Raw genomic sequence first — 27,955 nt, forward strand, 5'->3', positions numbered from 1 at the left:
CCGCTTTACGCGCCAGGCTCTGGCGTGTGGGCGGGTCTAGAGGAAGGGGCGGGGCGAGGCCGCGCAGGAAGACGTGAGGGTTGCGCGAGGCTTGCAAGCAGGTTGCGCGCGCACGAGGGCTTTCAGCCTCCACGCTCTTCTTCTTCTTGCACTTGGAGGAATACTGAGCCGCTTCAAGTAAGCCCTATCCGTGTCTCTATGGGGGGTTCTTGTTTGTCTCTGATCCTGCAACCCCCCCCCCCCCTTTGGGAGAGAAGTGGTTCAGCCTGGGCGGAGGCGAAGAGCCTTTTCAATGGGGACGGAGGATTCGGACCGGGGAACTTCGTGCTTGCGGGGGGGGGGACTGAATGCGCCAATCCTTCCAGCCAATCCTTTGGAAGGATCGCGGCAGTTATATTGGATTCTCCCCCATAATTTAGTAACGGGCTTCTCAGCCCTTTAGAGTTGGAGGGTCCCCCAACACTTGGCCCACTGGGTTTGAACGCTGGGTGGGCTGCAGCTCTGCGAGACCCGGGTTCGAATCCCGCCACTGCAATGACCTTGGGCAAGAAGAGTCACACTCTCTCGGCCTCCTCTGAGAAAGAAAGCAATGGGGGACCTCCTCTGGCCAAATTTAGCCAAGAAAAGCCCCGTAATAGTATGAAAACGTCCCGTGAAGACACCCAACACACACACACAAAGGTGTGTTTTAAAGGTTAATGAGTGAATCGAGGGTCCGGGATGAACGTATCATAGACTTTTCCTTGGTCTACCATAACCAAGTGTTGGGACACAGTTGTCCTCTCCTTATCATGGCTTAGGGGATGACGGGAGTTGGAGTCCAGAGACCCTGGACGCCATGATTCCCACATTCAAGCCTCCAGGGCTTTTGGACTACAACTCCCAGAGCCCCAGAGCATTGGCCAAGGTGGCTGAGGCTTCTGGGAGATGGAGTCCACAGGAGGGCCGGAGTTCGGGAGTCACTGCGCATGCCTGAGGACGAGGGGCACGTGCTTTTCCAATGTGGCGCCCCTGGTTTCCCCTCCCGCCCTCTTATCTGGGGCCAGAAACACACTGCAGAAACAATCCACTTTGAGACCGCTTTAACTGCCCTGGCCCAGTGCTATTAGGGAATCCTGGGAACTGTAGTTTATTATGGCACCAGAGCTCTCTGACCGATAAGGCTAAAATGTCTTACAATTAGTCTTGTTTATTGGAGCAGTCTCCCAACTGGTGCAGTGTGTTTTGGACCTCAGAGCCTTACCTCCAGAAACAAGCCACCCTGAGGCCTTCTGGCTCTGGAGCCAGCCTTCTCTTTCTTTTAACCCCCTCCACTCCATGCATGTGAAGAAGGAGGGTCAGGCCTAGGAAGGCTCATGCTCCCAGATTCTTCTTTCTTTCCAAGAGTCTCAAAGGTGCTGCAAGATCCCTTTGGAAACTGATCCCCCAGATTAACACGACTATGGTCTTTGAATTCTCTTCACTGCATACGAAGGGATCTTGTTGTAACACCTTTGAGACTCAGGTCCAAAGCACACTGCAGAAATGATCCAGTTTGAGACTGCTTTAACTGCCCTGGCTCAGTGCTAGACAGTCATGGGAACTGTAGCTTGTTGCGGCACCAGAGCTCTCTGTCAGAGAAGGCTCAATGTCTCACTAAACTACACTTCTCAGGGTTCCCCAGCATTGAGCCAGGGCAGTTAAAATGGTCTCAAACTGCATTATTTCTGTAGCATGTTTTGGACCTCACTTAAAATGAAATAGCTGGGAGCATAAGCTTTTGTAGACTTAATCTTCCTTCCTGAGAGGCATTTGGTGGAGAGGAGGGTCCAGGCATAGGCCTCCAGAAGCAGGGAGTGTGTGAGAGTGGCCAGTGCCTCTTACGAAGGAGGTTCACATCTAGGAAAACACACACCAGCAGCTTCTTTCTTTCTGTGAGTCTCAAAAGGTATTGTAACAAGATCCCTTGGCACACTGGTTTTAATATCATCATTATATTTATTAATATCCCGCCTTCCTCCTGGTATAGGGACTCAAGGTGCTTAGCTTTTTTGCAAGCTTTTCACTTGCTTTGATTTCCTAAGGTAACAAGCTCAACTTTGATGTAACACACTGTCTCCTTCAAGGTTTCTGCTCCATGTGCTTGAAGAAAGTAAACCTAGTCTATGAAAGGTTGTGCTATAACTTTCTTTCACATGAAGCCAAAACACACTGCAGAAATAACCCAGTTTGAAACCACTAGAACTGCCCTGGCTCAATGCTAGGGAATTCTGGGAGCTGTAGTTTTGTGACACATTTAAGCCACCTCTGTCAGAGAGCTCTGGTGCTGCAATAAACTACAATTCCTAGGATTCCCTAGCTCTGAGCCACGGCAGTTAAAGCAGTCTCAAAACTGGATTATTTCTGCAGTGTGTTTTGGACCACAGCTTCAAAGGTGTTGCAAGCTTTGCAGACTGACTTTCCAGGCTTCCGTCCTTGCAGTTCCTGTGTGTGGCCTGCAGGGGGTGGTGGGTCCCTCTCTGTCCTTCCTTCCCTCTTTGACCTTGTGGGCCGAGGCACGTGTCTGGGGCCCAAGGAGACACGCTTGGCTTCTTCCTTGGACTTTCTTCTTTGGCCTCCTTCTCTCTTTTTGCAAGCCTTGTTCCCACCTGACCCACCTCCGCATTTTTACCTTTCATTTTTTACTTGCTATTTAAAGCTGTTTGCTTCAGTCCTTGCTCTAGTGTATTTTGCAGACTCCATTTAACTCACCATGAAACATCATTAGGGATAGCCGTGTTGGCCATACAACAAAGTGCAATACCATCCAACATCCACAAATGCTTTTATTGGGCCAACCGAAAGGCCCAAAATGCATGCTGTATTTAACACATTGTGGTTCAAAACACACTACAGAAATAATCCAGTTTGGGACCACTTTAAGTGCTAGGGAGTTCTGGAAACAGTGTTTTATGGTGGTGCCAGAGCTCTCTGGCAGAGAATGGTAAATGTCTCACAAAACTACCATTCCCAGAATTGCCTAGCATTGAGCCAGGGCAGTTAAAGCAGCCTCAAACTGGATTATTTCTGCATTTTGTTTTGTACCTGTGTTTCAATCCTGTTTGAGCTAAAGTAAATTCAACCAGGATTGACGTGAGAGAAAACAAGTTAATGGCATGGTAAAATGCAGATCAAAAGCAATGTTGGGGTAACATAACAGTAAAAGAAATGCATTAAAAATACAGGTAACAGAAAAAGAAATACATTAAAAATAACACATTCTCCCAACCAGTTGCACTTCTCTTTCACCAACGGCACAGTTTAAATGTCAAAGGCCTGGCAGAAGAAAAATATATTTGCCTGCCAATGAAAGGATAACTTCTAAAGAACAGATTAAGCTTCCCTTGGCAAGGAGTGCCCTAATATGGGGGCAGCTATACTCTCGAATTCTTGCTAGGAAGAAATTCCTTTTCCCAGTACAGATAAGTATGGAAGGAAGCAAATTCATATTGGCAGATTTGATTAGTTTGTTCTCTCTTGGGAATCTCTAGCCCCTCCAACACAGCTCTGCCAGAAGTTGATCATAGAGTCACTGGAGGATCAAGAGATTCCTAGAGAAAACACTTCTCTAGGCATCTGTATGTCCTCCAGCATGACTCTATGATCAATTTCTGGGAGATGGTGACCATAGAGTTGCACTAGAGGACATGGAGGTTCCTAGAGAGATGTTCTTGTGGGTAAAAATGGGGGGGGGGTTATATGCAATTTTTCCATATTCTAAGGAGTCCTTCACACCTAACTCCAGCAAATGTGAAGGGACTGCTGTGACACTAATAATGTTTATGTATCCAAGATCAAGCACAAGTTTCCAGAATTGCTGTAAGGCACAGGGAATAGGTTGTGGGCCAGCCCCATAATCTCCCTCTCTAAGGGGCCTGCTGGTTGGTTACCACAGACAGCCCTGTGTCATGCCTCTTCATGGCCATTTGTCAGGGGTGCTTTGGTTGGGCATTCCTGCATGGCAGGGGTTTGAACTAGATGGCCCTTGTGGTCTCTTCCAACTTTGTGATTCTGTGATGGATTAGCATTTGTAAAGGAAGGGGACTTGTCTGGAGTTCTTTACTGCTACTCTTGTGAATGACAATTGTTTACCATTAAACATTTTTAAAAAGATGATGATTTTAAAAACTTTGTATAACATACTGAAAGTTACATAAGCATTTACTTCACAGTTACATATGCTCCAGAGCATAGCATACATAATCTGAGACAATAGATCTAGCAGTGACTCTGCTGGCGCTGAACCATGTGTTTTTAATCTTCATTCATAGAAATGCTGCGTTTACCAACAGTGCTGCGTCAGATGAGGCCAGTGTCCAGGGCACTTGCCCCCCACCTTACAAGAGCCTATGCAAAAGATGTTAAATTTGGAGCGGACGCTAGAGCTCTCATGCTACAAGGCGTGGACCTTCTTGCTGATGCTGTAGCTGTTACCATGGGACCAAAGGTGAAGAAGTTAATTTTCTTGGTGTTTATTTAAAATTTGCTCATAAAATATGGGATGAACAAAACCAAAAGTATCTTCACCCAAAATTAAGAGTGCTTAAGTCCTGCTGAATTTTTTCCCCAGTGGGAGGTTAAATATGTGAGTGCGTTTAGAAGCACTTAATTCATGCCCTTGGGTTCTTATTTTTAAACTTTATTCATAAATGTTTTTCCAGTTACCATACTTGCCTGAGGTGAGTTTGCTGATAGGTAAGCGAGTCAAATATGAGGAACATGTGCTTTCATGCTTTCTTGCTGCTGATGTTTCTCACCTAACATTCTGTAAGAATTCAGAGTGACTAAAAGTGGAAGAAAACCATTGTGTTGGAGGTTTGTGGTACATTGCCAGATAAGAGAGAGATAATTACTTTCTTGCTGGAAGCGGTGTTGGCTCTTGGGAAAGAACAAAAGTAGTGGAGAAAGTGTGATTTCTTGGATAGAGGTCTACAGATAAGTGCATGGTTGAAGAGATTCCTACCCATATCAGCACTGGGACTTCAGTTGCTACATGTTGTCATATAAGAACCTACTCCTTAAAGGAGTGTATCAACATATACTGTACATTATCTTGTTTAGTGCTGTCAACCTCTGAACTGAGATGTCAGCTGTTGGTGAAATTACTTGTAAACTTCAGGTGGAGAAGGGGATTTGAATAAAAGCCAAATTGTACATGAAAAATGTAAACCGTGTTTTTCCTTCATATGTTCCGTTAACAGGGGAGAACAGTAATCATTGAACAGAGCTGGGGAAGTCCTAAGGTGACAAAAGATGGTGTGACAGTAGCCAAGGCCATTGACTTGAAGGACAAGTACAAAAACATTGGAGCCAAACTAGTTCAAGACGTTGCCAACAATACCAATGAAGAAGCTGGTGATGGTACTACAACTGCAACGGTACTGGCACGGTCAATTGCAAAGGAAGGATTTGAAAAGATCAGTAAAGGAGCAAATCCAGTGGAAATCAGGAGAGGTAAAGGTCTTGATAAAGTTGATCAAATTTGCAGAACTCTTTTAAGTTTAAGGATTCACCATACTTACTGGAATTGAAACGACATAACAGCTGCCATTATAATTGATGAGTTTTCTGAACAAGCAAAAGGTGGTTTTGTTATGTCATGTTAGTTCCATTAAACTTGCTTCATGTTTAATGTAAGTATCACTAATCCAAAAGTTATGTATTATGTGGTAACTAGTGATTTTTCTTTATTCGTTGGGGGCTCAGTAAGTCATTCTAAAGCTTTATTTGCCATTGTTGGATAACTTATTGATGTAGATATTCTGTGTTCCCACAGGAGTGATGCTAGCTGTAGATGCTGCAATTACTGAATTAAAGAAATTATCCAAACCAGTCACAACCCCAGAAGAAATTGCTCAGGTAATTCCAGGCTCTTCTCAATAATTGGACTCCTGTTCATTTTAGTTTTGCTCACAGAGGAGAGATACTATTTAATTTGGCAAGCAAAATGTGCTACCTCACTATTAGTAATAGTGTACTGATCAAAAAGTATTTCAGACTTAGGCTGTGGTTATCTTTATGACTCTCCCATTTCTTTAAAAGATTATTCTGGCAGATTTACAGGCAGATTTTTAATTTTTTTAACAGGTTGCAACAATATCAGCAAATGGAGATAAGGAAATTGGTAATATCATTTCGGATGCCATGAAAAAAGTTGGAAGAAAGGGTGTTATCACAGTTAAGGTAAGTGGTGTGAATGTCTATGAGGATGATAAAAGAGATGCTTGCCAAGTGTCGTGAATGATTTAAGTTTTATATAATAGTATCTAGGTGGTTTTTAAAAATCTAGTATAGAGGAGGACTAATATATTATTATTATTATTATTATTATTATTATTATTATTAACCTTTATTTATAAAGTGCTATAAATTTACACAGCGCTGTACATACAATCTTTTAGTTAGACAGTTCCCTGCCCTCAGGCTTACAATCTAAGAAGACACAACACAAAAGGAGAAGGGAGTGGTGGTGGGGAATGGGATCAGGTCCAGCAGTTCTTCTCCACCTCCGAGGCCTGGACCAAGGCAGATGGACTGGAGGAAGGGCTCGGCTTCTTAATGGATGGTTAAAAGGAGGCTTCCTGGGTCAGAGAGGGGCTCACCTCTGGGAATGCTTCTCTAAACAATATAGTCTTTAACTCAGTTTTGAAACTGGATAGACAAGTGATGAGGTGTGCATGTGGGGGAAGAAAGTTCCAGGAGTAAGGGGCAGCAAGCGAGAAGGGATGAATTCGGGAGGGGGCAGTGGTAGTCCTACACTGTGACAGGAGACCTTGACTACCAGAGCGGAGGGTGCGAGTAGGAATGTAAGGAGAAAGAAGGTCAGATAAGTAAGGAGAGGCCAATCCATGGAGGGCTTTGAAAGTCAATAACAAAAGCTTGTACCGGATGCGGAGGGGGAAGGGGAGCCAATGAAGGGAGGATAAAATATAATCAATCATTTCTAGAATAGGATGTTCAGAAGCTTAACAAAGGCCTGTTACAGACAGCCAAAATAAAGCTGCTTCGAGTCACTTTGGAGGTATGGTATTTCAATGATACATGCGGCCTAAGATTCCAAAGGCCGCACCAAAGCCATGCTCCAGTCCTAAGGACTGGAGTGCAGCTTTGGTGAAGCTTCCAGACTCTTAGGACTCATGCATCATTGAAATACCATACCTCCAAAGTGACTCGAAGCAGCTTTATTTTGGCTGTCTGTAACAGGCCAAAGTTTGGATCAGTGTGTTTTCTTTTATCTTGAATAGGATGGAAAAACTTTGAATGATGAGTTAGAAATCATTGAAGGTATGAAGTTTGATAGAGGTTACATCTCTCCTTATTTCATTAATACAGCGAAAGGTAAGCAAACATGACTTGTCTCTTTGAATGTCATAGTAATTTATGTAGACAAATTGACATCTGCATGGCATTAGAATCAATTACTATTAGCTTAATCGTACTACACAGGTGTGTGATATGCAAAAGACTTAAGGCCAAAACATACTGCAGAAATAATCCAGTTTGAGACCAGTTTAACTGTCCTGGCTCAGTCTAGAAAATCTTGGAAATTGTAGTTTATTTTTGCCCCAGAGCTCTCAGAGAAGGCAAAATGTCTCAAAAAAACTACAGTTACCAGAATTCCTTAGCACTAAGCTAGGGCAGTTAAAGCAGTCTCAAACAGGATTATTTCTGCAGTGTGTTTTGTCCCTTAGTTCCGTTAGAATGCTCTTGCTGATGAGACTGCTTGACAGAATGGTAATTAAATTCCTGGATTTGTAATTGCCTTGCTTGCAGAACCAGCTCAGCAGGACAAGTACGAGATGTGTTAGATAGCTGGTGACTTGACTCATAAAACTATATTCTTCTGTTACTATTAAAACAAATAAAATATTGACCTTTTTGTGGGATTTTTGATTGCTCAGAGGAGCTTAGTACAAAATATTGTTATGTTCAACACTTTGCAGCAGTGGGTTGCAAAGAGACTGGATTAACTTGTTACTTACAGTTTAAGGGAGAAAATAGATTAAGAATTGAACTGTCATTTCAAACAAAGGCAAGCAAGATGCATCTCGTGTCAGTGTATGAATCTTTAAATATTTATGCTTTTGCACATACAGATTTTGCATCCACGGATTCAACCATCTACAGGTTGAAAATATTTCTTTGAAAAAATTTCATAAAAAGCCAACCTTTATTCCCCCCCCCCTTTCTTTTTTTTTTAAACATAAGGGACACTATTTTACTACTTCAAACATCCACAGATTTTGGTATCCACAGGGAGTCCTGGAACTAAAGCCCAGCAGATAGCAAGGTCCCCCTGTATTAACTTTAGTAATTCAAGAATAAGTTAAAAGGGAGGCTAGTCATATCTTTTGTAGTGAGGCATATATTTGACATTTTGAAGCTATTCAAATGCGGCATGGCATGGCACTGATTAGCAATTTATGGATTGTTCAAGTGTCTGTTTTTTGATACAATACTTGAAAAACAGTTCAAGAATTCTGCTTTCTTTTATAGGTCAGAAATGTGAATTCCAAGATGCCTATGTTTTAATCAGTGAAAAAAAGATTTCTAATGTTCAGTCAATAGTACCAGCTCTTGAAATTGCCAATAATCACCGTAAGCCTTTAGTTATTATTGCTGAAGATGTTGATGGAGAAGCCCTCAGTACACTTGTATTAAACAGGTAGGTTTGAAACAAACATTTTTGCATGAGGTCTTCTCCCACAAAGAGACTGGGGGAGCAGTTGTTTGTTTGTTTGTTTTTTAAAACAACAACAACTGTTTGTTTGTTTGTTTGTTTGAACCAGGTTTTACTTGTCTGTTTGTTTTAGCGAGTCCTGCTAATTATATTAATAACTTGAAACATTATTTTATGTGTTACAAAGCTCAATGAGCCATGTTTTAATGCTTTCCCGCATCAAAAATCTAGAGTTATAAGGCTTTGATGTGATTTACATATTTCAATACATCAGCAATTATTAATTCTTATTATACTTATTAAATCTGAATATATGTAGATGATACATAATAAAACCTACAAAGTCTTCTCTGAGAGAGATGAAAATAAAAATAAGTAAATGTTAAACATTTGTCTTATTTATTACTTATTAATTAAATGTGAACAAATAGTAATACAAAAATGCAAAAGTACTTTTCAGAGAAACACAAAAAAGGTTAAGTAGAACTGCATTTAACATTTTAAATAAAAACTAGTTTAGATGCCTTTTCAGCAATTGCAAATAAACTGTTAAAGATAAAATGTTAACATTCAAAGAATCATTGTTTCAGTAAGAGGGTTAGAAAATAGTAATTATAGCCAGATTTTAACAAAGAATATGAATAATTAATTTGGAAAACCAGAAGAGGTGGAGTTTTTTGGTTTAACCACCCAACCCAAGAATTATGCAACATAGGATGGCCTGATCCCAATGATTTGTTGTGTTTAAGCTAAAAGGAGATGCAAAATTACTCTTGATTATCAATGGGTGGTATGTATTGACAATAACATTGTATATATCTATCATGCAGTTCAGTGAGTGTGCTGGCTAACACTGTATTCCTGTCAGCATGCGAAAGTAATTGGCTTAACTTTTCTTATTCCGAAGCCCAGGCCAGGCCAGAAATTATGCTCTTCCTCCCTGAGGAGAAGACCTCTTTCTAATTGTGATTCTGCCTTTGAGCAAAGAAGAAGGTTGCCTGTGTAATTCCAGAAATAGGCAGCCTTAAATTTACAATATTCTAATCAAATTTTTGTTACTTTGGAGGGGAGATTACTGCCATCCTGCAGGCCAGTGTGGTGTAGTGAATATAGTGCAGACTGGGACTTGGGAGATCCAGCCTCCCCTCCATAAAACTCTTTAGGTGATCTCAGATTGTTATGAGGACAGTAAAGTGGAGAGAAAGGTGCAAAACACACTGCAGAAATAATCCAGGTTTTGATTGCTGTAACTGCCCTGGCTCAATGCTAGGGAATCCTAGAAATTAGTTTTGTGAGACTACAATTCTCAGGATTCCCTAGCACTGAGTCAGGGCAGTTGAAGGAGTCTCAAACTGGATTATTTCTGCAGTTGTTTTGGACCAAGGAGAGCCATATAGCACAGAATGAAAAAGAAAATACTTAAAGGGGGTTTCTTTTCAGACAGTGAAATTGTAGTTGGCTTTTGTTAAATGCAAATATATTGCATTTCAGTCTTGTTAGTAATTGATAGTTGTTTGTAAAATACAGATATAGCATTCACATCAACAGAGCATGCAGTTTACTATTGCGAGTAGTGAATTTTTTTTTCCTGTTTCAGATTGAAGGTTGGCCTACAGGTCGTTGCAGTAAAAGCACCAGGTTTTGGTGACAATAGAAAAAATCAGCTTAAAGATATGGCAGTTGCTACTGGCGGCGCTGTAAGTAAACAGTGAAATGTCTTCTAATTACTGACAGACCCTCTGCTAAATATAATTAATATTGAAAGGTCATTGACAGTATAATGCAAAGCTATCTATTTCCCCCTCATTGGTTATAATTAATTGTGTTGGGGATGTTGATTTGAATTGCCAAAGGAAAACGGGAAGCTTTCTGATTCCAAATCAGACCTTTGGCCCTCCAGTTCACTAGTTTTACCTTTGCATATTTGTCTGGCTGCTGTGGGCATTGAACCATGGGCATGGTGTTAATAGCACTGTTTCAGTGCTAATTCAACAGTTATTGAATTCTGTAAAATTTCATCTGATAGTTAACAATATCAAGCTGTCAGTGTCCAATCTGGTTTGTTTCAGGTGTTTGGAGAAGAAGGTTTGACCCTAAATCTGGAAGATATTCAACCCCATGATTTTGGCAAAGTTGGAGAAGTCATTGTGACAAAAGATGACTGCTTACTACTTAAAGGGAAAGGGGATAAATCTCAAATTGAAAAACGTGTTCAAGAAATAGTTGAACAACTAGAAGTTACAACCAGTGAATATGAGAAGGAAAAGCTGAATGAGCGCTTGGCTAAACTTTCTGATGGAGTAGCTGTACTTAAGGTGACTATAACATGGCTTCTTTGGATGTGACTTTAAGGATTAGCTATGCATCTTTCCACCAGATCAAAGATGGAGATATAACATTCAAGGTAGTCTTGTAAAGTAGAAAGATCCTGTTTCTATGGCCTCTAACATTTGGAGAGAATTTTGTATATTAAGTATCTACTTTGCCTTTTGTAATTCTTTCCTGTTGATGTGGAAAAAAATATTATGGTTTGGGCTGAAAATAACTCTTTGTATGGTCAGTTATTGGGAGGAATTTTCAAAAATTGGAAGACAGTATACTCCAGAGTTCAAAATAGAGATAAATAATGTCCCCAACACTTTAGACTAAAGTTGTTAAATCTTACAGTGTAAACAGTAGCTACAGCTTTGTGGGCTGCTATTAAAACATTCAATACATGCCAACTGCATTTTCCATAAAACAGTATTAAAATTAATAACTAATAGCTATTAGCTTGTTAAACTGAATCGCATCCTTTTTTGGTTGAGGCAGTTAAGTGTATCAACACACTTTCTTCAGTATTACATGTAAGATGTAGCTTTGAAGGGCTCAGAGAGGTCTGTAGGAACCTTTGCAGATCTGTATGTGACCCGTCTAGTTTGGGTGACACTGGATGGTAACCCATGCCTAGGAAGTTCATTTCCACAGACTGACAATACTAGGATTGAAAACATTGTAATATTATTATTAGACATACCTTGGCAGAAGTCACATCTTCTGTAGATTAATCCATTTGTAAAGAAACTTGGAAGCTGCAGGGCAGCATGTTTTTGAATTTTAAGCTGCTAGTTAGACCTTTGGTAGGCAGTCATGCAATTCTGGTACAGTAATTCTCTACCTTTTTCTTGCCCCATAACTGCACAGAATCCTGAAAACCTTCCAAAGCAAACTTACAACTCTTCATGGTAAAAATAACTTGATAAATAGCAAGGATATTGCTCAAAGCTTTAAGGAGGGGATGCCAAGGCAACAGAGGTGGGGGTGAAGGTTCAGTACATTATCTAGTTTATTGTTTCAGTCTTTGGCATTCGGAGGATGTTAAAGAGGCAGACTTGCACATTAATATTTAATTGGAACATGATATACAGTGGTACCTCGGGATATGAAATACCCAGGTTACGAAATTTTCGGGATACGAAAAAATCCCATTGGAAAACATTGTTCCGGGTTACGAAAGTTTTTTCGGGTTACGAAAAAACTTTTGGTGCTTTTCGGCGCGATTTCACACGGAATCGCGGCTTTTCCCCATTAGCGCCTATGGGAATTCGGCTTGCGAAAGCCTTTCGGGTTACGAAATTGACAGCGGAACGAATTAATTTCGTAACCCGAGGCACCACTGTATTCTTAGAGCATATTAAGACAACCAAATGGTTGAATTGTTGCAAAGTAGCTCTTCCCAGCCCTGCAGGCATAATAATCAAAACTAGCTTGGGCACTTTACATAGAGCCCAAAAAGGGCGCTGTGCCGGCGCAAGTGTTTGCTGCACCAGGGAATCACAGTGGACAAAACGTACGATTCCCTGGTACAGTAAAAAGAACCTGCAAAAAGCGGGTTCTTTTTTGTGGCGCGGGTATGACGCTGCAAGGCACCAGTGGCACGCTTGCGGCATCATAGCTGCGCGGCAGCGTGCAGACGCTAAGTGTCTGTGATGTCAAAATGGCGGCGCCCATGTAGAATGGGTGCTGCCATTTTTTACGTACTAGGGTTAGGGCGTCCAGAAAGGACACCCTTTCCTAACCTTAGTACATACCTAGTATGTACTATTGGCGCATCTGGAATGCGACTTGGGCAGAATTGTATGGACTGAGATTAATGTTAGTCTGTGCCGCTGTTAGGCAGGATAGAGACTGGCTAATCCAGAAGAGAATAGTTGCTATAGAAATGTTTGTAAAATAACTTCCACATAAGAAAATTACAGAATTGTCTAAACTGAATTACCTTTTAGGTTGGAGGAACAAGTGATGTTGAAGTGAATGAAAAGAAAGACAGAGTCACTGATGCCCTCAATGCTACTCGTGCTGCTGTGGAGGAAGGCATAGTTCTAGGCGGTGGCTGTGCATTACTTCGGTGTATTCCAGCACTAGATGCTTTGATTCCAGCCAATGAAGATCAGAAAATTGGTAAGAAAATTCTAATACCAGTTGATTTCCCAAAAAAACCCACTATTTTTAGTGGTGTAGATCCCATTGTTGCCTATGTTAGTTCTTGCAAGCATTATATTATGCAGAAACTTATTGGAATGAAATGTTTGTTTTTTAGGGATAGATATAATCAAGAGAACACTGAAAATTCCAGCAATGACTATTGCTAAGAATGCAGGTGTCGAAGGATCACTGATAGTGGAGAAAATCATGCAGAGTGCACCTGATGTTGGTTATGATGCCATGCTTGGTGACTTTGTAAATATGGTAGAGCGAGGCATCATTGATCCAACCAAGGTAGGGTCTTCGTTTTTAAGCAGTGATAGCACTTGGTGGAGAAAAGTGGTGTACAACTTCATTTATAATGTCCTTAACTCTTTCAGGTTGTCAGAACAGCCTTGATGGATGCAGCAGGTGTTGCTTCCCTTCTGTCTACAGCTGAAGCAGTGGTAACTGAATTACCAAAAGAGGAAAAGGAAGCTCCTATGGGAGGAATGGGTGGTGGAATGGGCGGTGGTATGTTCTAATCCTGGGCTGCCTGGACATATATCATGAACTCTAATGAGGGCCTTGACAGTTTAAGTAAACTTCAGGTCAGTGAGAGGATGGATAACTGACTGCAGAAGGGGCGGTGTTCAAAGAATCACTGTAACATTAGTTACCGGATTTGAGTTAACACATGTATAATTGTTTACAGTCATTGTCCATGCCTACAGATAATTTATTTTGTACTTTCAATAAAGACATTTCTACATTCCTGATACTGGGTGCAAGATCCATGTACCAGTGCTGTGCTTGAAACTTAAACCAGTGGAAGCACTTGCCATTCTGTTAAGTCAGGCTTTATTGGTGCTTGCTGTCACTAGGAAATGAGGACGCCACTGTGTGCGAGACTAAATAGAAATTGTGTACAAAATAGACAAATATACAATTATGTGACAACTTTCTGTAATAAAAGATTGCTGAAACTTCCAAAATGTATTAACTTATTCAGAAGGCATAATCTTCTTCTGTAGATGTTTTATCAGTATGGCTTCAGAGGCAATACAATTTCAATGGCATTTAAGGCAGGGTTGGGAAATTTTCCCCCAAATTCTGATTCAGGAGTTGGGCAAATGTTGCAGATTACTTTCATCTAACTCCTTTCCCTCCAGATCATCTTCTCTTCTTAGCAAACAGGTGATTATAGGGGGAGGAAATTGACCCATGCCACAGTTGCATAGATTTAAGGCAGAGAAATTGTATTGATTTTCAGCATGGGGCATGTGTATTTAAAAATGAAGTTACATACTGTAAAACAGTTTCTGAACTGCTTTGCTCTTCAGAAAATGAAGTCCACCTGAACTCTCATCTGCCTTCAGGTAACTTAAAGTGACCACTGAGCATTACTCAGTATTAAAACTTGGGGCTTCACTTGATATTGCTACAGCTGAAATAGCAAATAAAGTCAGTTTTGAAACACTTCCAGGTATCTCTTTGGAGGGCTAGTAGATGCTCCACCACCTTCAAAATTCTGGAGAAAATGGCAAAAGCTCTGTAAATAAGATTGTCCTATTCTTATTTTAGCTCTTTAAAAGGGTAATGTCTATGGCTCTACCCAGACAACAATATAAACCTCACTTCATGTGAGTTAAGAGTAGTAATATATAAAAACAGTTAAGTTCAAACACCCTCGCTAACATTTTAAACCCCCCATTGTTTATGGGATCATCAAGCTTTCTTAAAGCTCAAGTTCATGATTATATATTTAAGACTCCAAAGTGCTTCAACCACCTATTATAGTTTAACAGTACGTTGCTGTGCGTTATAAAATTTGTTGGCTGAGCCCTTTATCTAGGATTTCTTCCTCTTACAGACTAAAGTTGCTTATTCAGTTAATCTATCACATTTTATACACTTGAGAAACAAGCTTTGATTGCAGTTTTAAAGCTTTAACAGCAAAAATAACTTAAAATATGCATTTAAAAGAATAACTTAGTTCCAATAACTATTACACACTGCAAAACAAAGCAGTGAAACTGCCACACTGCTCAGTTCATGTAAGGTGGCAAGATGAAGGCAAATCTGGTGTAAGTGAAGATGCCACTCAGTTTTCAGCACCTTGGAATTGCACTTGATGAAAGCTTCTGCATTATGTACATCTGTATCTTCCATGTTTTTGTACAGTAGTTATTATACATAATTGTCCCCAAGAAATTGGAAGCCCACATAGGAGAAGCATCCCATATCTATGTGTGGTATCCAAGTAGTTTGAGTAGACCACTTTCTCCGCTTTTATGTGTGGTGCACTTCATGAAGCATTAGCTCTCGAGGTATGCTGGTTTCTGGGCCATACAACTTGCCTGCTCTTCTCTCAAATGCAGATACCATCTGCTTAACAACTTCATCAAAGAATAGAGTAGCAAGGTGAGAATGTAGAAGGGAACGAAACTCGAAAGAAATCTGTAAATGAAAATAATTATGTTCAGAATGCTCTTCAAGTAGGGTTCACAGACTGTAGCTATGTCTAATCAGTTATGTAACTGCAGCAGTCCCCCCACCCTTTCAAATGTTTCACCTTTTCAATTATGACAATCCAAGTGGGCAAGAAATGTTAGCTGTATTTTGTTCTTTGCCATATTGCTTTGTAGCAGCAAAGCAAGCTGCCCTTGCACCTGTTTGTGTCTACTGGTCAGCTTTAGTCAAGTTATATCCCCCTTGAGTATACAGGTTGTCCCCCTTATCTGGAATTCCAAAATATTCCAAAACACAAAAGTCCCCCCCCCCTGGGGTGGCTAAAATAGTGACATCTTTGCTCTCTGATGGTTCAGTGTGCACAAATTTTGTTTCATGTACAAAATTATTTAAGGTGTTGTGTAAAATTACCTTCAGGCTATGTGAATAAGGTGCATATGAGACATAAATGAATGTTTTGTTTACACTTGAGTCCCATGTCTAGGGTATCATATTATGTATGTATATGAAATTATTCCAAAATGCTTTTGGTCCCAAGCATTTCAAATAAGGGATAGTCAACCTGAAATACTCTTGTCCAGTCACTTTTCTATTCCTTCGTTAACCAGCATCCTGTGACTGTTGGGGCATGCTCAGTCCTTACTGGGGTGTTTTGGAGGGGGTTCTTCTCTTTGATTTTTCCATCTAATATTTTATACTTTTACAAACCTTGAGGTTTCCTCAACTTGCTGATTCTTCCATCTTGAACACATTAACTGCCCAAGTAACAAAACTCAGGCATTACCAGCAACAACAGGGGAACGCGTATACAACAAGATAGGCTACTCCCTAGCACCCCTTCCTCTTAAACAGGAAATAAAGCAGTCAGAATTTCAACAAAGAACACTAATTTTGCTCTGAAGAGCAATATGTAGAGAGGTCTAAGCTATTTGAGAAAAACAGAGCACCATAAAAACCTAATGCAGTGTCTTGCATAAATACTTAGCCCCTTTGACTTCTCCATATTTTGTTGTGTAACAACCTGGAACTTGAATGGATTTAATTGGCATTGTTACTACTTGATGTACACGAAATACTCTGCACTGTAAAACTGAATCCAGTTGTAATGTAGCAAAATGGAAAAGTCAAAATGGGGAAGGGTAAATACAATTTCAAGGCATGATACATTGTTCACACTGTTTGGGAAATGAATTGATTTGCCAAACTTGTATAATAGAAACATCATTCTTATAATCTCCCCCAACAAAACATTGGAACTTTATTTTGTAAATCAGTTATAAAGGTGGGGTGTTCTTAAGTGTTCCTTGGAGAGCCTTAGAATGCTCAGAATGAAACTACAGCCTTTCCTTCTGCTGCTGCTTTGAATAGTAGGGTGAGGTGGTAAAAACTGGCCTGATGGCTGCCTGTTGTTAACAAGGTTATTTTTGCCAGCAGCACAGTTTCCTTCATATCACATGACATGCCACTTTTGAAACCAAGGGGACTTTCAGAAACAGATGGGAGAAGAATCTGTTTGGGGGCGAGGGGGACTACCTTAAAAGACAACCAAACTGTTGATACACCTAAAACTTTGGCTCTAGACAATTTGGGATGAGTTATGGTTTATCCAGTTCCTTCCTCTGAAATACACTTTATAGCACTTGCTATTCATTTGTGGTTTCCCATCTAAGTACTAACCAATGCTGACCCTCCAAAATCAGATGGGATCCAGTGCCTTTATTGTATTTAGGCCCTTGTCAATGTAATAATGAGAATTTACTTCTCTTTTTAAAAACAGCCAGTAAATGAAAAAAAGGGGAAGGATAATTTTGTTTGAACTGTAACATTTGAAACAACTCCTAAAATGACACTCCGTTACACATTGTTAAAGGACAACGTAAGTTCAGTTTATACTTGTAAACTTGTCCCTCCACATTCGATGTGGTTAGGGGCACAGGACCCCTGTGAATGGGGAAGAACTGCAAATAACAAAAACACTTTTTACCTGAGGGAATACCTCTCTAGGAATGTCTAGGTCCTCCAGTGTAACTATGTAGTCAACATCTGCCAAACATCGGCCATAGAATTACACTGGAGGAGCTACAGATACCTAGAGAAGTGTTCTCAGGAATCTTTAGGTCCTTCAGTACAAACTTTTGGATAAAGTTGATCACAGAGTTGTGCTGAAGGACCTAGATATTCCTAGAAAAACATATTAATCCACGAATAATCAAATCTGCAAAAGTCAAAGCCACAAACGTGGAGGGACAAGTGTATAACCAAAGCTGTTTGGGAGTCAGCACTTTCTCAAAACTTGACAAGAAACATATTAAAACACATTTGAAGTCGATAATGAAGATTCATATGACCTTTAGTTCAAAGAAAATTACAGATGGTGATTGAACCATTTGTCTGTACACCACAGCCAGAATTCAAAGGGTTGGTTGTGCTGATTAGTTGTCTTCTACCAATAAAATGGGGAGAAAAATTGTACTGGAGCTGAGAAATTCTCCAGAGCTAGTTCTCAGGCTTGAAGCAAAGAATTCTATGGTTTTGATAAACATGAGGTTTGGGTTTACATCAAGGTAGCAGTCATATTAAAAGGTGATTCAAAACAAAAAAGTATTGGGAACAACACATCACATCTTGTCCTAGCTTCAAAAGTATGTATTACTATTCCAAAGACCTTAGAAGGTCTCTAATACTTACTGAAAAATCCAAGGTGCATGTTCTTGGATAGCCAGGGATTCCTGGACTGAAACGCCACACTGTTTCTAGATGATTAAATAATTTTCCATCTGTGCATGATGCCTAGGAGAAAAGTTTATTGTTGAAACATATCCACTTGGGTTTTAGAATCCTCAAGCTCAACTTTAACATCCCTCAATTGTCACCTTTCTATGTACAAGAGCTATGGAGTTACTAGTGATGTTGCATCATTTATCATTAATTATTTCCTTCAAGATTTCAATTTTCAAACCTCATTGCTTATAACAGAAGGGTTGCTGTGCCCTTCCCATCTCAGAACAAAACACCAGTACCTCAAAGGGGAATTGCCCTGAACTGGGAAGTTTATGGCTTGAGTAAACATGAGAGGCTCCCCAGAGACTGCCCATACTGGAAGCTGAAGCTTACTCTCCCCTGGCTTAAAATTTGATAGAGAAAAACAAGCCCACAGACTGAGTTTGCTCTCTGTGGATACAAGGAAATGAGACTTAAAATTATGGATCCTTTACAAAATTGGGATATACTAAAATTCATGTATATAGCAATTTTACATATTGTTCCAAAACATAGACAAGGGGTTTTTTTCTGGGGGGGAGGAAGGTTTCTGAAGCATGCCTTGGAGAGGACTCAATAGCATTTTATTTAGCACATTTACATCTGGTTTCTTGACAGTTCATATGGAAATTAAATGAAATACTGCTGAAACATTATTTCATATTCAGTTATGTACAAAGAATAAGAATTAAGCCTAGAGTGGTCAATTTGTATATAACATGAAAGTACAGGAACAGAAGTATTACCTTAACCAAGTGAGGTCTTACTAGTGTTACAACTGAAGTGTACTTCTCCATCACAGGAGGAAATCCCACTTCTAAATGTGCTTTGCAATATCCTGAACGCTTGGATAACACGTCTGATTTTTTGCACCAAGGAACAAAGTCCTTGTATTCACTAACAACTGCTACCACTTCATACATTTCTTGCATAGAATACCTGATGAACAGGAAAAGGATAGCATTAGAAAGAGGAAATTGAGTTACTAAACCATGTGGCATTTTCCTACTTTTTAGTACAAAGGAAGAATGTTGCTAGTGTAAGCTTTGAAAACTCAGAGGGAATTTCAGAATTTTCCAATATATCACACACGTAAAAGCCTGGTAATAAGAACTGGTGAAATGCACTTGTCAGAGTGTCAAACTAAGATTGTGAAGACTCTGCATCACCATGTAACTGGACAGCCTTAGGACATGACACACCAGACAAAGCCGAGTCCCACCAAAGTGAATATCAGCTCATAGACTTTTCCCTCCTCCCTACCTGCCCTCCCCCTCTAAAATCTATTCTGTAGGTTCTACCCATACCTTCTGGAAGAGATTAGGGGAGTGCTTGAGAATGAGGGGAGAGAAGTGACATTATTCAGTAAGTGTTCCACTGACCTACGCTGTTCCACTAACATGATTTAACTGGATACTACCTTCTCATCCTAGCCAGTCTCATAGGGTTACTGGGAGCACAACAGAAGTGAAAAGTGAACAATTTATGTTGCTGTCGTTATGTTATTTTAGCAGCTAATGTAAATGGAACCAGAATAGGGTGTTATATGATCAAACCTTCTGGTCCTTGTGATCCATCTGGCCACTGCACTCTGCACTAGCTATATTTGTTGAACTATTTTTAAAAGCAGACCCATATACAGTGCATTGGAGAAATCTAACAAGAGCTTTGGCCACTGAAGTTATGCCATCCCTGCCCAGATAGGGAACTAGATGCACCAATAGCAAAAACTTCTAGAAGACTCTTCTCTCCATTCATGGCACTTGTCTCAAGTGACAATCATTGATCCCAGAGGGGAACCCCCCCCCCCATACACACACACACACAAAGTTATGCTCTTGCTGCAGGAGTACAACCCCATCTAGTGTACAGAATGAACACAATTCATCCATTTTAGCAAGTTGTTAAACATGCTTTAGCAAGCAAAGGGATCCTGTAGCACCTTTGAGACTATAACAAAGAAAGAAGCAGTTACCAGCTTCTTTCATATGTGGGTTTCAAAGATGCTATAAGATCCCTTTGCACACTAATTGTCCAGAATAACATGGTTATGTCTTTGAATGCTTTAGCAAGTTAACTACCTATTTATGTGTAAAAAGATTAAGACAATCCTGGACTTTAGTGGGGGGAAATAAAACCCAGTTGTTCTAGCCAAGAGGTCTGCAGTTCAGATTCAGATAAAAGACTGCAGACTGCATGATGTGTAGATATCGGATTAGATACGAGTAATACATTCTAGGACTACATTCAAGTAATCCACAAAAAACAAAAACCTTAGGTCCAAAACACACTATAGAAACAATCCAGTTTGAGACTACTTGAACTGCCCTGGCTCAATGCTAGGGGATTCTAGGAGCTGTAGTATTTTGAGACATATAGCCTTTTCTGTCAGAGAGCTCTGGTGCCACAATAAACTACAATTCCCAGGATTCCCTAGCAATAGAGCAGCTCAAGTAGTCTCAAACTGGATTATTTTTGCAGTGTGTTTTGGACATTAGATTGATTTTCAGTAAACAAAGTTTTGGCAAAACAATAGAAACTGAGATGCTGATTAAGGTTTCATTCTGCAAACTGGTGTCACAGATTTTCACATAACTAAACCACTTTATTATTTTATACAAACCCTATAATCCTTCTTTCTGAATATTCTTTCCTTTTGTTCCCCAGTGGTGAAGTAAAGTTGAAAAAACTTCTTCTTGAAAAGATACAGTATCTTCCTGGTACTTGTAGCAGGGGGGCTTTGCTCAACAAAATTTCCCAAGAAGTCAAATGCCTGCAATAAATTAAACATTTTTATAGAATAAGCATCTAGTTGGCTAAATATTATATAATTGATGTAAATGATATTAAATAAAATAGTTAACACAGGGACAATAATAGCCTACAAGCTGTTCTGGATTAAGACTTTTTATGCCCCTGACAAGCTAAATATATCTCAGTCATGAGAAAGAACCTGGCAGTAGTACAATACAAAAGCCTCCCTCCTTAAGACTTGGCTCCAAGTTAATCTGAGGCCACACACTGACTACACTCTGCTCATGTATTTCAGATGCAAACTTCCTGCCACAATATCAAGCATCCTTAATACTTTGACCCTTTCTGCTTATAAATGCAGGAAACTGATTTTGATTGAAGGACATACTGCTGAATACAATGAATACACTTATATACGTTTGTAACAAAATAATTCATGAAGTATTATTTTTTTCCTTTTTCACCACTGAAGGGTCTTGCTTTTGCACTATTTCTGGCTTTTTTTACAGCCTTACTGTAGCAGTAACTATCAGGAGGGAGCACTACCATGCCCATTTCTTGCCCATGTTTTTCTACCATCGGCACAGCCATCACGCCACCTTGAGTACACGCAATCTTGTCTGCTCTTGGAAATTAAGAAGAGTTGGGCCTAGTGAATACCTGGATGCCAAAACTATCTATGTTTATACCAGTACAGTACAGTACTACCCTAGGTGAATTTCATGGCTCAATGGACACTAGAAAGTGGAACACCCAAATACCTATCCAATATTCAGTAGTCTAGCCACTACACCACATTTGATTTGATAGGCATGAATACAGTGGTTGTCTTGGCTGATCCTGTCACATAGGTCTAAAACACATTGCAGAAATAATCTAGTTTGAGACCACTTTAACTGCCCTGATTCAGTGCTAGGGAATCCTGGGAACTGTAGTTTATTCTGGTACCAGAGCTCTGTGACAGAGAAGACTAAATGTCTCACAAAATTACAGTTCTCAGAATTCCCTAGCACTGAGCCAGGGCAGTTAAAGCAGTCCCAAACTGGATTATTTCTGCAGTGTGCTTTGGATCATAGTGTTCTGCTTCCCAACAAAGTTATCCAGATACTCTGAGAAGCCTCCAAAGCCGGTTGTAAATGTGTTGGTTTGAATAGCATTTTTGCAACAACCAGCAATTAATTTTTTTATTCTCTCCCTAAACATTGAGGCTCCACTTAGTTATCATATCTGATATTATCTCCATTGTTTAGTAGAATAGTATAATTATTTACTCATACTTGCAAACCTTTTTGGGAAAGAGATTAGAATCAGAAGAGGAAGACTGAATAACTTACCCTGAAGTTAAGATTCCCTAACATTTAGGCCACAACAAACACTTAATACTTGTGCCCAAGTATGTACCACAAATGTCAAACTGCCAGACTTTGGGACTGTGAGGAAGTAGGGAGACATTATATTCAGATTTTAATCCAGGCAGCTCCTGATTAGCTTGTTGCCACAAAAAAAGAAACTTGTCACCACTTTATCTTCTAGAAGCACATGCAACCCAAATAGTGGTTATCTTCTTAACACACACACTATGCTGTGAAACTAGCACAGCCCAAAGGTGAGCAAGTTGTTGTTATAGTTTTTGATCCAGCTAACAACCCCAAGTGAGCCAGCATGGTGTTATGGTTTGGGTGTTGGATTATGATGCTGGAGACCAGGGTTCAAAACCCTTCTTGGCCATGAAAACCCACTGGGTGACCTTGGGCAAATTAAATATTCTCAGCCTCTAAGGAGGACAAAGGCAAACCCCTTCTGAACAAACCTTACCAGGAAAACCCCCTTCCATTAATATTGGGAATGTTGTGAAGCCTTCACACTCACTCACACACACACACACACAAAAGGATGAGAACTTCAGACATGTATTTTCAGCTACAAAACTCTAGGTCAAACAGAACTGTAATGTTAGAGTCAACCCGTTATAAGGATGAGAAGTTAAAAATGGACTTGACCTTCCCTGATTAGCAGACGTGGTTGAACATAGCATTCAAGGGGATGAATCAAAGGAAGGTGTCACAATCCCCAAATCACATCTAGTTCAAATGATTAGTGTTTCTATGTACCAACTTTATATTTTTCTGCTTTGAACCATCATTTCATTTTTTGAAAAAAAAATTATGTATCCTGTGCCATAAAAGTGAGCATTTGTATCAAATAGGGCACACTGTAGGAAACGCTTATAGTACTACAGGAAAAGAGATCCCACCTCAACATTAGGAGGACCTTTCTGACAGTAAGAGTTGTGGAACTCTTCCCTCAGAGAGCGGTGGAGTCTCCTTCCTTGGAGGTTTTAAACAGAGTCTGGATGGCCATCTGTCAGGGATGCTTTGACTGAGTATCCCTGCGTGGCAGGTGGCTAGACTGGATGGCTCTTGAGGTCTCTTCCAACTCTGCTGTAGTTAGGCAACTGCAGAAATCCACAGAATCTCATAATTGTAGGAAGAAGTTCCTGTACATTAATGCCAACTCTTCACATTAAAGTTAAACTTTATAAAGAAGCTGCAGAATATGAACTTTTCTCCCAAAAAGTTATTCACAGTCAGGCAGATAAAGTGACAAACTTGTTCGGTTATGAGAAAATAGGCCATATAAACCAAGTAACATCTGAAGCGGGATAAGATGATCTAATAGATGAAAGAGAAGGCTCTGATTAGCACAAACTGATTGCCCTAACCTTCATGGTATCGAGTGTCAGTTATGGAAAATTAATGTCACCAGATTATGACTATGTGACGTTATATTTGTCTCATCCTGGTTTCTGGAAAACAGATGTAAATATTCTAAGGGAAGACTCACTGGCAAAGGCAGGAAACACATGCAGCGTCTGTATTCTAAGAAACCTTTGCTCTAGCACTCTCAACTACTGAAAGGTCAAGCCATCATTCAATTCAGCCAGCAGCTTTCATCTCCAGACAAGTGTGCCATAATGGAAACAAACTCTTACTTGTACCCCTGAACATATTGTGTGTTAGTGGTTGTTAATTAAATTGCAGTTTTCAGAGAACATGGAAAACTGAGTTTCACCCAAACCCATGTTATCATCACAATTATAAATGCATATATGTCAGTAAATCCCACCAATTTTCATCCCGGTGTGATTTACACACAAAAAAAAACATTTATAAGCAACTGTTTCAAGAAAGCAAATTATAGGGGGACACATGCAAGCAAAGACATTACATTGATTGTGCTGTATATATTTATTCCCATCCATCCCTTTCTGATTCATTAACTTCTAAACTCACACAACTTGATCAGCAGCATAATCCCACATGTGTTTATTCAGGAATCCCATTATACTCAGTAAGACTCATTAAACGTGTGTACAAGATTACTCTCCAAGTGTCAGGGCATGACAGAAAGGGGAAGGCTTTCATCCTTTCCCCTTCCCTAGACTACATGAAATTCTGCCTATATGTGTAACAGTGTGTGCGCTTTGGAGAGGAGGAAAATAATTAGCGTTTAAATAGGTTCTAAACTGTTACAGACAGAACTTGTAAATGTGATTTACTCCCAGACAAAAAACAAGGTAATGTTCCAAAAGTCACTATTCTCTCATGGTATCTCATATATCATAAAATGTCTGAAACACTAGCATTAATTTCCCCCCCTCAATACAGTGATTCTGAACCTAACCAATGCCATGAAGAAAACCTAAATGAGGAGCACAATACATTTCAAGAAACAGAGGGAATCATGGTGTAGATGGCCCCGCCATCCCCTCACCCACATTTATGGTGAGTCTCATCATACAATATCACACTGGATTTTTGAAAAGTTAACCATCACCCCAATTCAATCTGTGCTGCTTCTTTATTCTAATGGTGTTGCCCAATGTGTGGTATTAGGAGGGTAGAAATTAGATATAGCAACTGTGTTTCAGTTCATAGAATCATAAAGTTGGAAGAGACCATGAGGGCCATCCAGTCCAACCCTATTCTGCCATGCAAGAACTCACAGTCAAAGCACCCCCTGTGACAGATGGCCATCCAGCCTCTGTTTAAAAACCTCAAAAGACTCTAAGGGAGTGGGTTCCACTATTGAACATCTATTACTGTCATCCAGCACAAAAATGATTCTAACATCTAAAGCAAAAATAATGGATGAACAAGTCTAAAGACAGCTCCGCCATGTCTAGCCCCAGAGGAAGTTGAAAGGCCCTCCCACCATCTTAACTGCTACCACCCTGGCCTTGGAGGGAGAGAAGAACCAGTAGTACCTGCTGGACTTGGTCCCCTTCCCCACTGCCCTTCCCTTCTGCTTTTGTGCCCTGTCTTTTTAGACTGTAAACCTGAAGGCAGGGAACTATCTAGTTAACAATCTGTAAGCCACTCTGAGAGCCTTTGGGGCTGAAGAGGGGGGTATATGTGCAATAAATAAATAAATAAATAAAATAGATAAGGAGAGGACAATGTAGTTAAAGTTGGATATTCAATATGCATTTTCATTCTTCAGTTAGTTGAAGGAATTCACCACTCCTTGATCAACAAGAGTCAAAACTGGCATAATTTATAATTAGCAATTTAAATGCAAACTACCATTGGAGAGCATTTTCTATGCCAGAGGGCACAGCCTGCACCTGCTAGCGTTACACAAAAACAAAATGAAGTTTAACACTAGAGGAGAGAAGGGAGGCAGAACAAGAACAGGCTCAACCATTGCTGCCACAGTTAATGCAGAGCCACTGGAATGCTAGTCATGCCACGGAAGAGTCACCTGGGGAAAAGAAAAGACCTCAAACTTCCTGATGTCCCACTACATCTCTTCACCCACTCCCTCTGCTTCAACATGGAGTGGAGTCTATGGTCCAAAACACACTGCAGAAATACTCCAGTTTGAGACTGCTTGAGCTGCCCTGGTGCTAGGGAATCCTGGGAATTGTAGTTTATTGTGGCACCAGAGCTCTCTGAGAGAGAAGGCTAAATGTCTCACAAAACCACAGTTCCCAGAATTCCCTAGCACTGAGCCAGGGCAGTTAAAGCAGTCCCAAACTGCATTATTCCTGCAGTGTGTTTTGGACTACTGACAACAAAACCACCCCAGCATCAAGTCAGTGTTTGCAGAGCATGTGTCCTCCTCTGAATTCACCACCCTTCAAATGATGTTTCATAGGAGAAGCAGTCCCTTCATCAATGAAAGGCAAAAGGGAGAAGTGGCCTCAGTTTTTCCAATGTGCCGGGAACAGGATAGTGCCAGATGTGGTGCCATTCCTTCATGCCACTGGGATTTTGTTACTGGTTGTATATGTTGACAGACAACCTGAGCAAAGATCAGACTGTTTTTTTAAAGTACAAGACACAAGGCAATCTCCTCATGCGCTGTTTTCCTGAACTGAACAAAGCTGGGGAAACGAGATGAGGCAATTGGAAAGTGTTCTTTACAGTAAGGGTCTAGACGTTAATGAAGACCAGCTGTATTAATCTGCCAAGTGAAGAAATACGTTTTGTACTCTTCCCCCATCTCAAAGTATGTTTCACATACATTTCTGCTTTAAGATTTTTGGCTCTTTTAAATGCCATTTTTGCCTTTTGTCCAAACTTACTCTTAACACACAAGACTACAATTGCTCTGTTAAAACAACTAAGGGTTGGTTTTGCAGGCCAGTATAAAGCTTTACTGAGTAGCAGGAGGAAGGAAGGAAGCACAAATTCACCCTCTAATATTTAACCCTGGCTTTTCTGTGTTATTGTTGTGTGCCTTCAAGTCATTTGTGACTTGTGGCAACCCTAAGGGAAACCTATCATGGGGTTTTGTTGGCAAGGTTTGTTCAGAGGGGGTTTGCCATTGCCTTCCCTGAGGAGACTGAGAGAGTGTGACTTGTCCAAAGTCACCCTGTGGGTTTTGTGGCTGAGCTGGGAACTGAACCCTGGTCTCCAGAGTCACAGTCCAATGCTCAAACCACTAGCTGCACTGGCTCCCAATACAATGTATTGTGTATCTTTAGTGGGGGGGGGGGGGATATTGTAATAAAAATGTAATGTATGCAGAATATTTTTATTAATGTTGTAAACCGCTTTGATTGTTTGATTACAAAAAGCAGAGTATAAATAAAAGTTTTATTCTTACATGTATTATTATTATTATTATTATTGGAATGACTTTTAGATGTAAGCTGCTTAAGCTTGATGATGATGATGATGATGATGATGATGATGATGATGATAGGTGCTTATTAGGAAGCTGTCAAGGGGTTTTCCTGGCAGGGTCTGTTCAGGACCAAAGAGCTGGGAGAGACCACAAGGAAGAGTGTCGTCGGTGGCTAGGTATCTAATCTGACCAAGAATAACAAGAAAAGGTGTGTCACTGCCCTCCTCTGAGGCTGAGAGAGTGTGACTCCTCGCCCAAGGCCACCCAATGGGTTTACATGATCGAGCTGGGACTGGGAACCAAAGCCTGGTCTCCAGAGCCAGAGTCCAGCATCACTCAAAGCACAGGTGCTTATTATCATGGGGCTTTCTTGGCAAGGTTTGTTCAGGGGAGGTCTGCCATTGCCGTCCCCTGAAGAGGCTGAGAGAGAGTGACTTCTCGCCCAAGGTCAGCCAGTGCCCGAGCCAGGATTCGAACCCAGGTCCCAAAGCTTTCATTGGTTCCTTAACGATCAGAGAGGACGGAAGGGAGACCCCTCCAGAGCGTGGCTCCGTACCTGAGGGCCGCCCTGCGCGGGGACGACGACGACGACGACGACGACGCCGCCAGCCGCTCCGCCAGCGCCTTCCCCAGCGCCCGCCCGCTCCGCGCCATCTTCGCCTCTCAGAGACCCCCGCCGCCAGACCCCATCCC

At 40.7% G+C, this 27,955-nt stretch overlaps 2 protein-coding genes across 3 annotated transcripts; one reads left to right on the forward strand and one right to left on the reverse strand.

Annotated features, from left to right (window-relative positions):
* The first annotated feature begins 31 nt into the window (after nucleotides 1–31).
* Nucleotides 32–14,136, forward strand: HSPD1 (heat shock protein family D (Hsp60) member 1). Its single transcript, XM_089519505.1, has 12 exons — nucleotides 32–177; nucleotides 4,290–4,465; nucleotides 5,220–5,472; nucleotides 5,795–5,877; nucleotides 6,106–6,201; nucleotides 7,263–7,356; nucleotides 8,515–8,683; nucleotides 10,296–10,395; nucleotides 10,768–11,013; nucleotides 12,964–13,138; nucleotides 13,278–13,456; nucleotides 13,543–14,136. Exons 2-12 carry the CDS (start codon nucleotides 4,292–4,294, stop codon nucleotides 13,684–13,686), a joined length of 1,713 nt encoding a protein of 570 aa, XP_089375631.1. The 5' UTR covers nucleotides 32–177; nucleotides 4,290–4,291; the 3' UTR covers nucleotides 13,687–14,136.
* COQ10B (coenzyme Q10B) lies at nucleotides 9,081–27,955 on the reverse strand. 2 transcript variants are annotated; one of them, XM_089519506.1, is made up of 5 exons: nucleotides 27,819–27,955; nucleotides 20,997–21,146; nucleotides 19,120–19,312; nucleotides 18,302–18,403; nucleotides 9,081–15,601 (listed from the first exon to the last, which is right to left on the reverse strand). In XM_089519506.1, the coding sequence occupies exons 1-5, from the start codon at nucleotides 27,914–27,916 to the stop codon at nucleotides 15,434–15,436; spliced, it is 711 nt and encodes a 236-aa protein (XP_089375632.1). In that variant the 5' UTR covers nucleotides 27,917–27,955; the 3' UTR covers nucleotides 9,081–15,433. The 2 variants fall into 2 exon arrangements, with proteins under 2 accessions (XP_089375632.1, XP_089375633.1); XM_089519507.1 differs by lacking the exon at nucleotides 27,819–27,955 and adding an exon at nucleotides 23,382–23,404.

The sequence above is a fragment of the Sceloporus occidentalis genome, unplaced genomic scaffold (genome assembly GCF_023333645.1).
Source record: "Sceloporus occidentalis isolate IW3139 unplaced genomic scaffold, rSceOcc1.0.p SCAF_4, whole genome shotgun sequence".
NCBI classification, from domain to species: Eukaryota; Metazoa; Chordata; class Lepidosauria; order Squamata; family Phrynosomatidae; genus Sceloporus; species Sceloporus occidentalis.

Coding starts and splice junctions, on each gene's coding strand:
- HSPD1 (XM_089519505.1), top strand. CDS start 4,292: ATGCTGCGTTTACCAACAGTGCTGCGTCAGATGAGGCCAGTGTCCAGG. Junction 8,684..10,295: donor AGTACACTTGTATTAAACAG/GTAGGTTTGAAA, acceptor TTCCTGTTTCAG/ATTGAAGGTTGGCCTACAGG. Junction 10,396..10,767: donor CAGTTGCTACTGGCGGCGCT/GTAAGTAAACAG, acceptor GGTTTGTTTCAG/GTGTTTGGAGAAGAAGGTTT.
- COQ10B (XM_089519506.1), bottom strand. CDS start 27,916: ATGGCGCGGAGCGGGCGGGCGCTGGGGAAGGCGCTGGCGGAGCGGCTG. Junction 21,147..27,818: donor CCGCGCAGGGCGGCCCTCAG/GTACGGAGCCAC, acceptor AATTTATTGCAG/GCATTTGACTTCTTGGGAAA. Junction 19,313..20,996: donor TCAGAAAGAAGGATTATAGG/GTTTGTATAAAA, acceptor CCTGTTCATCAG/GTATTCTATGCAAGAAATGT.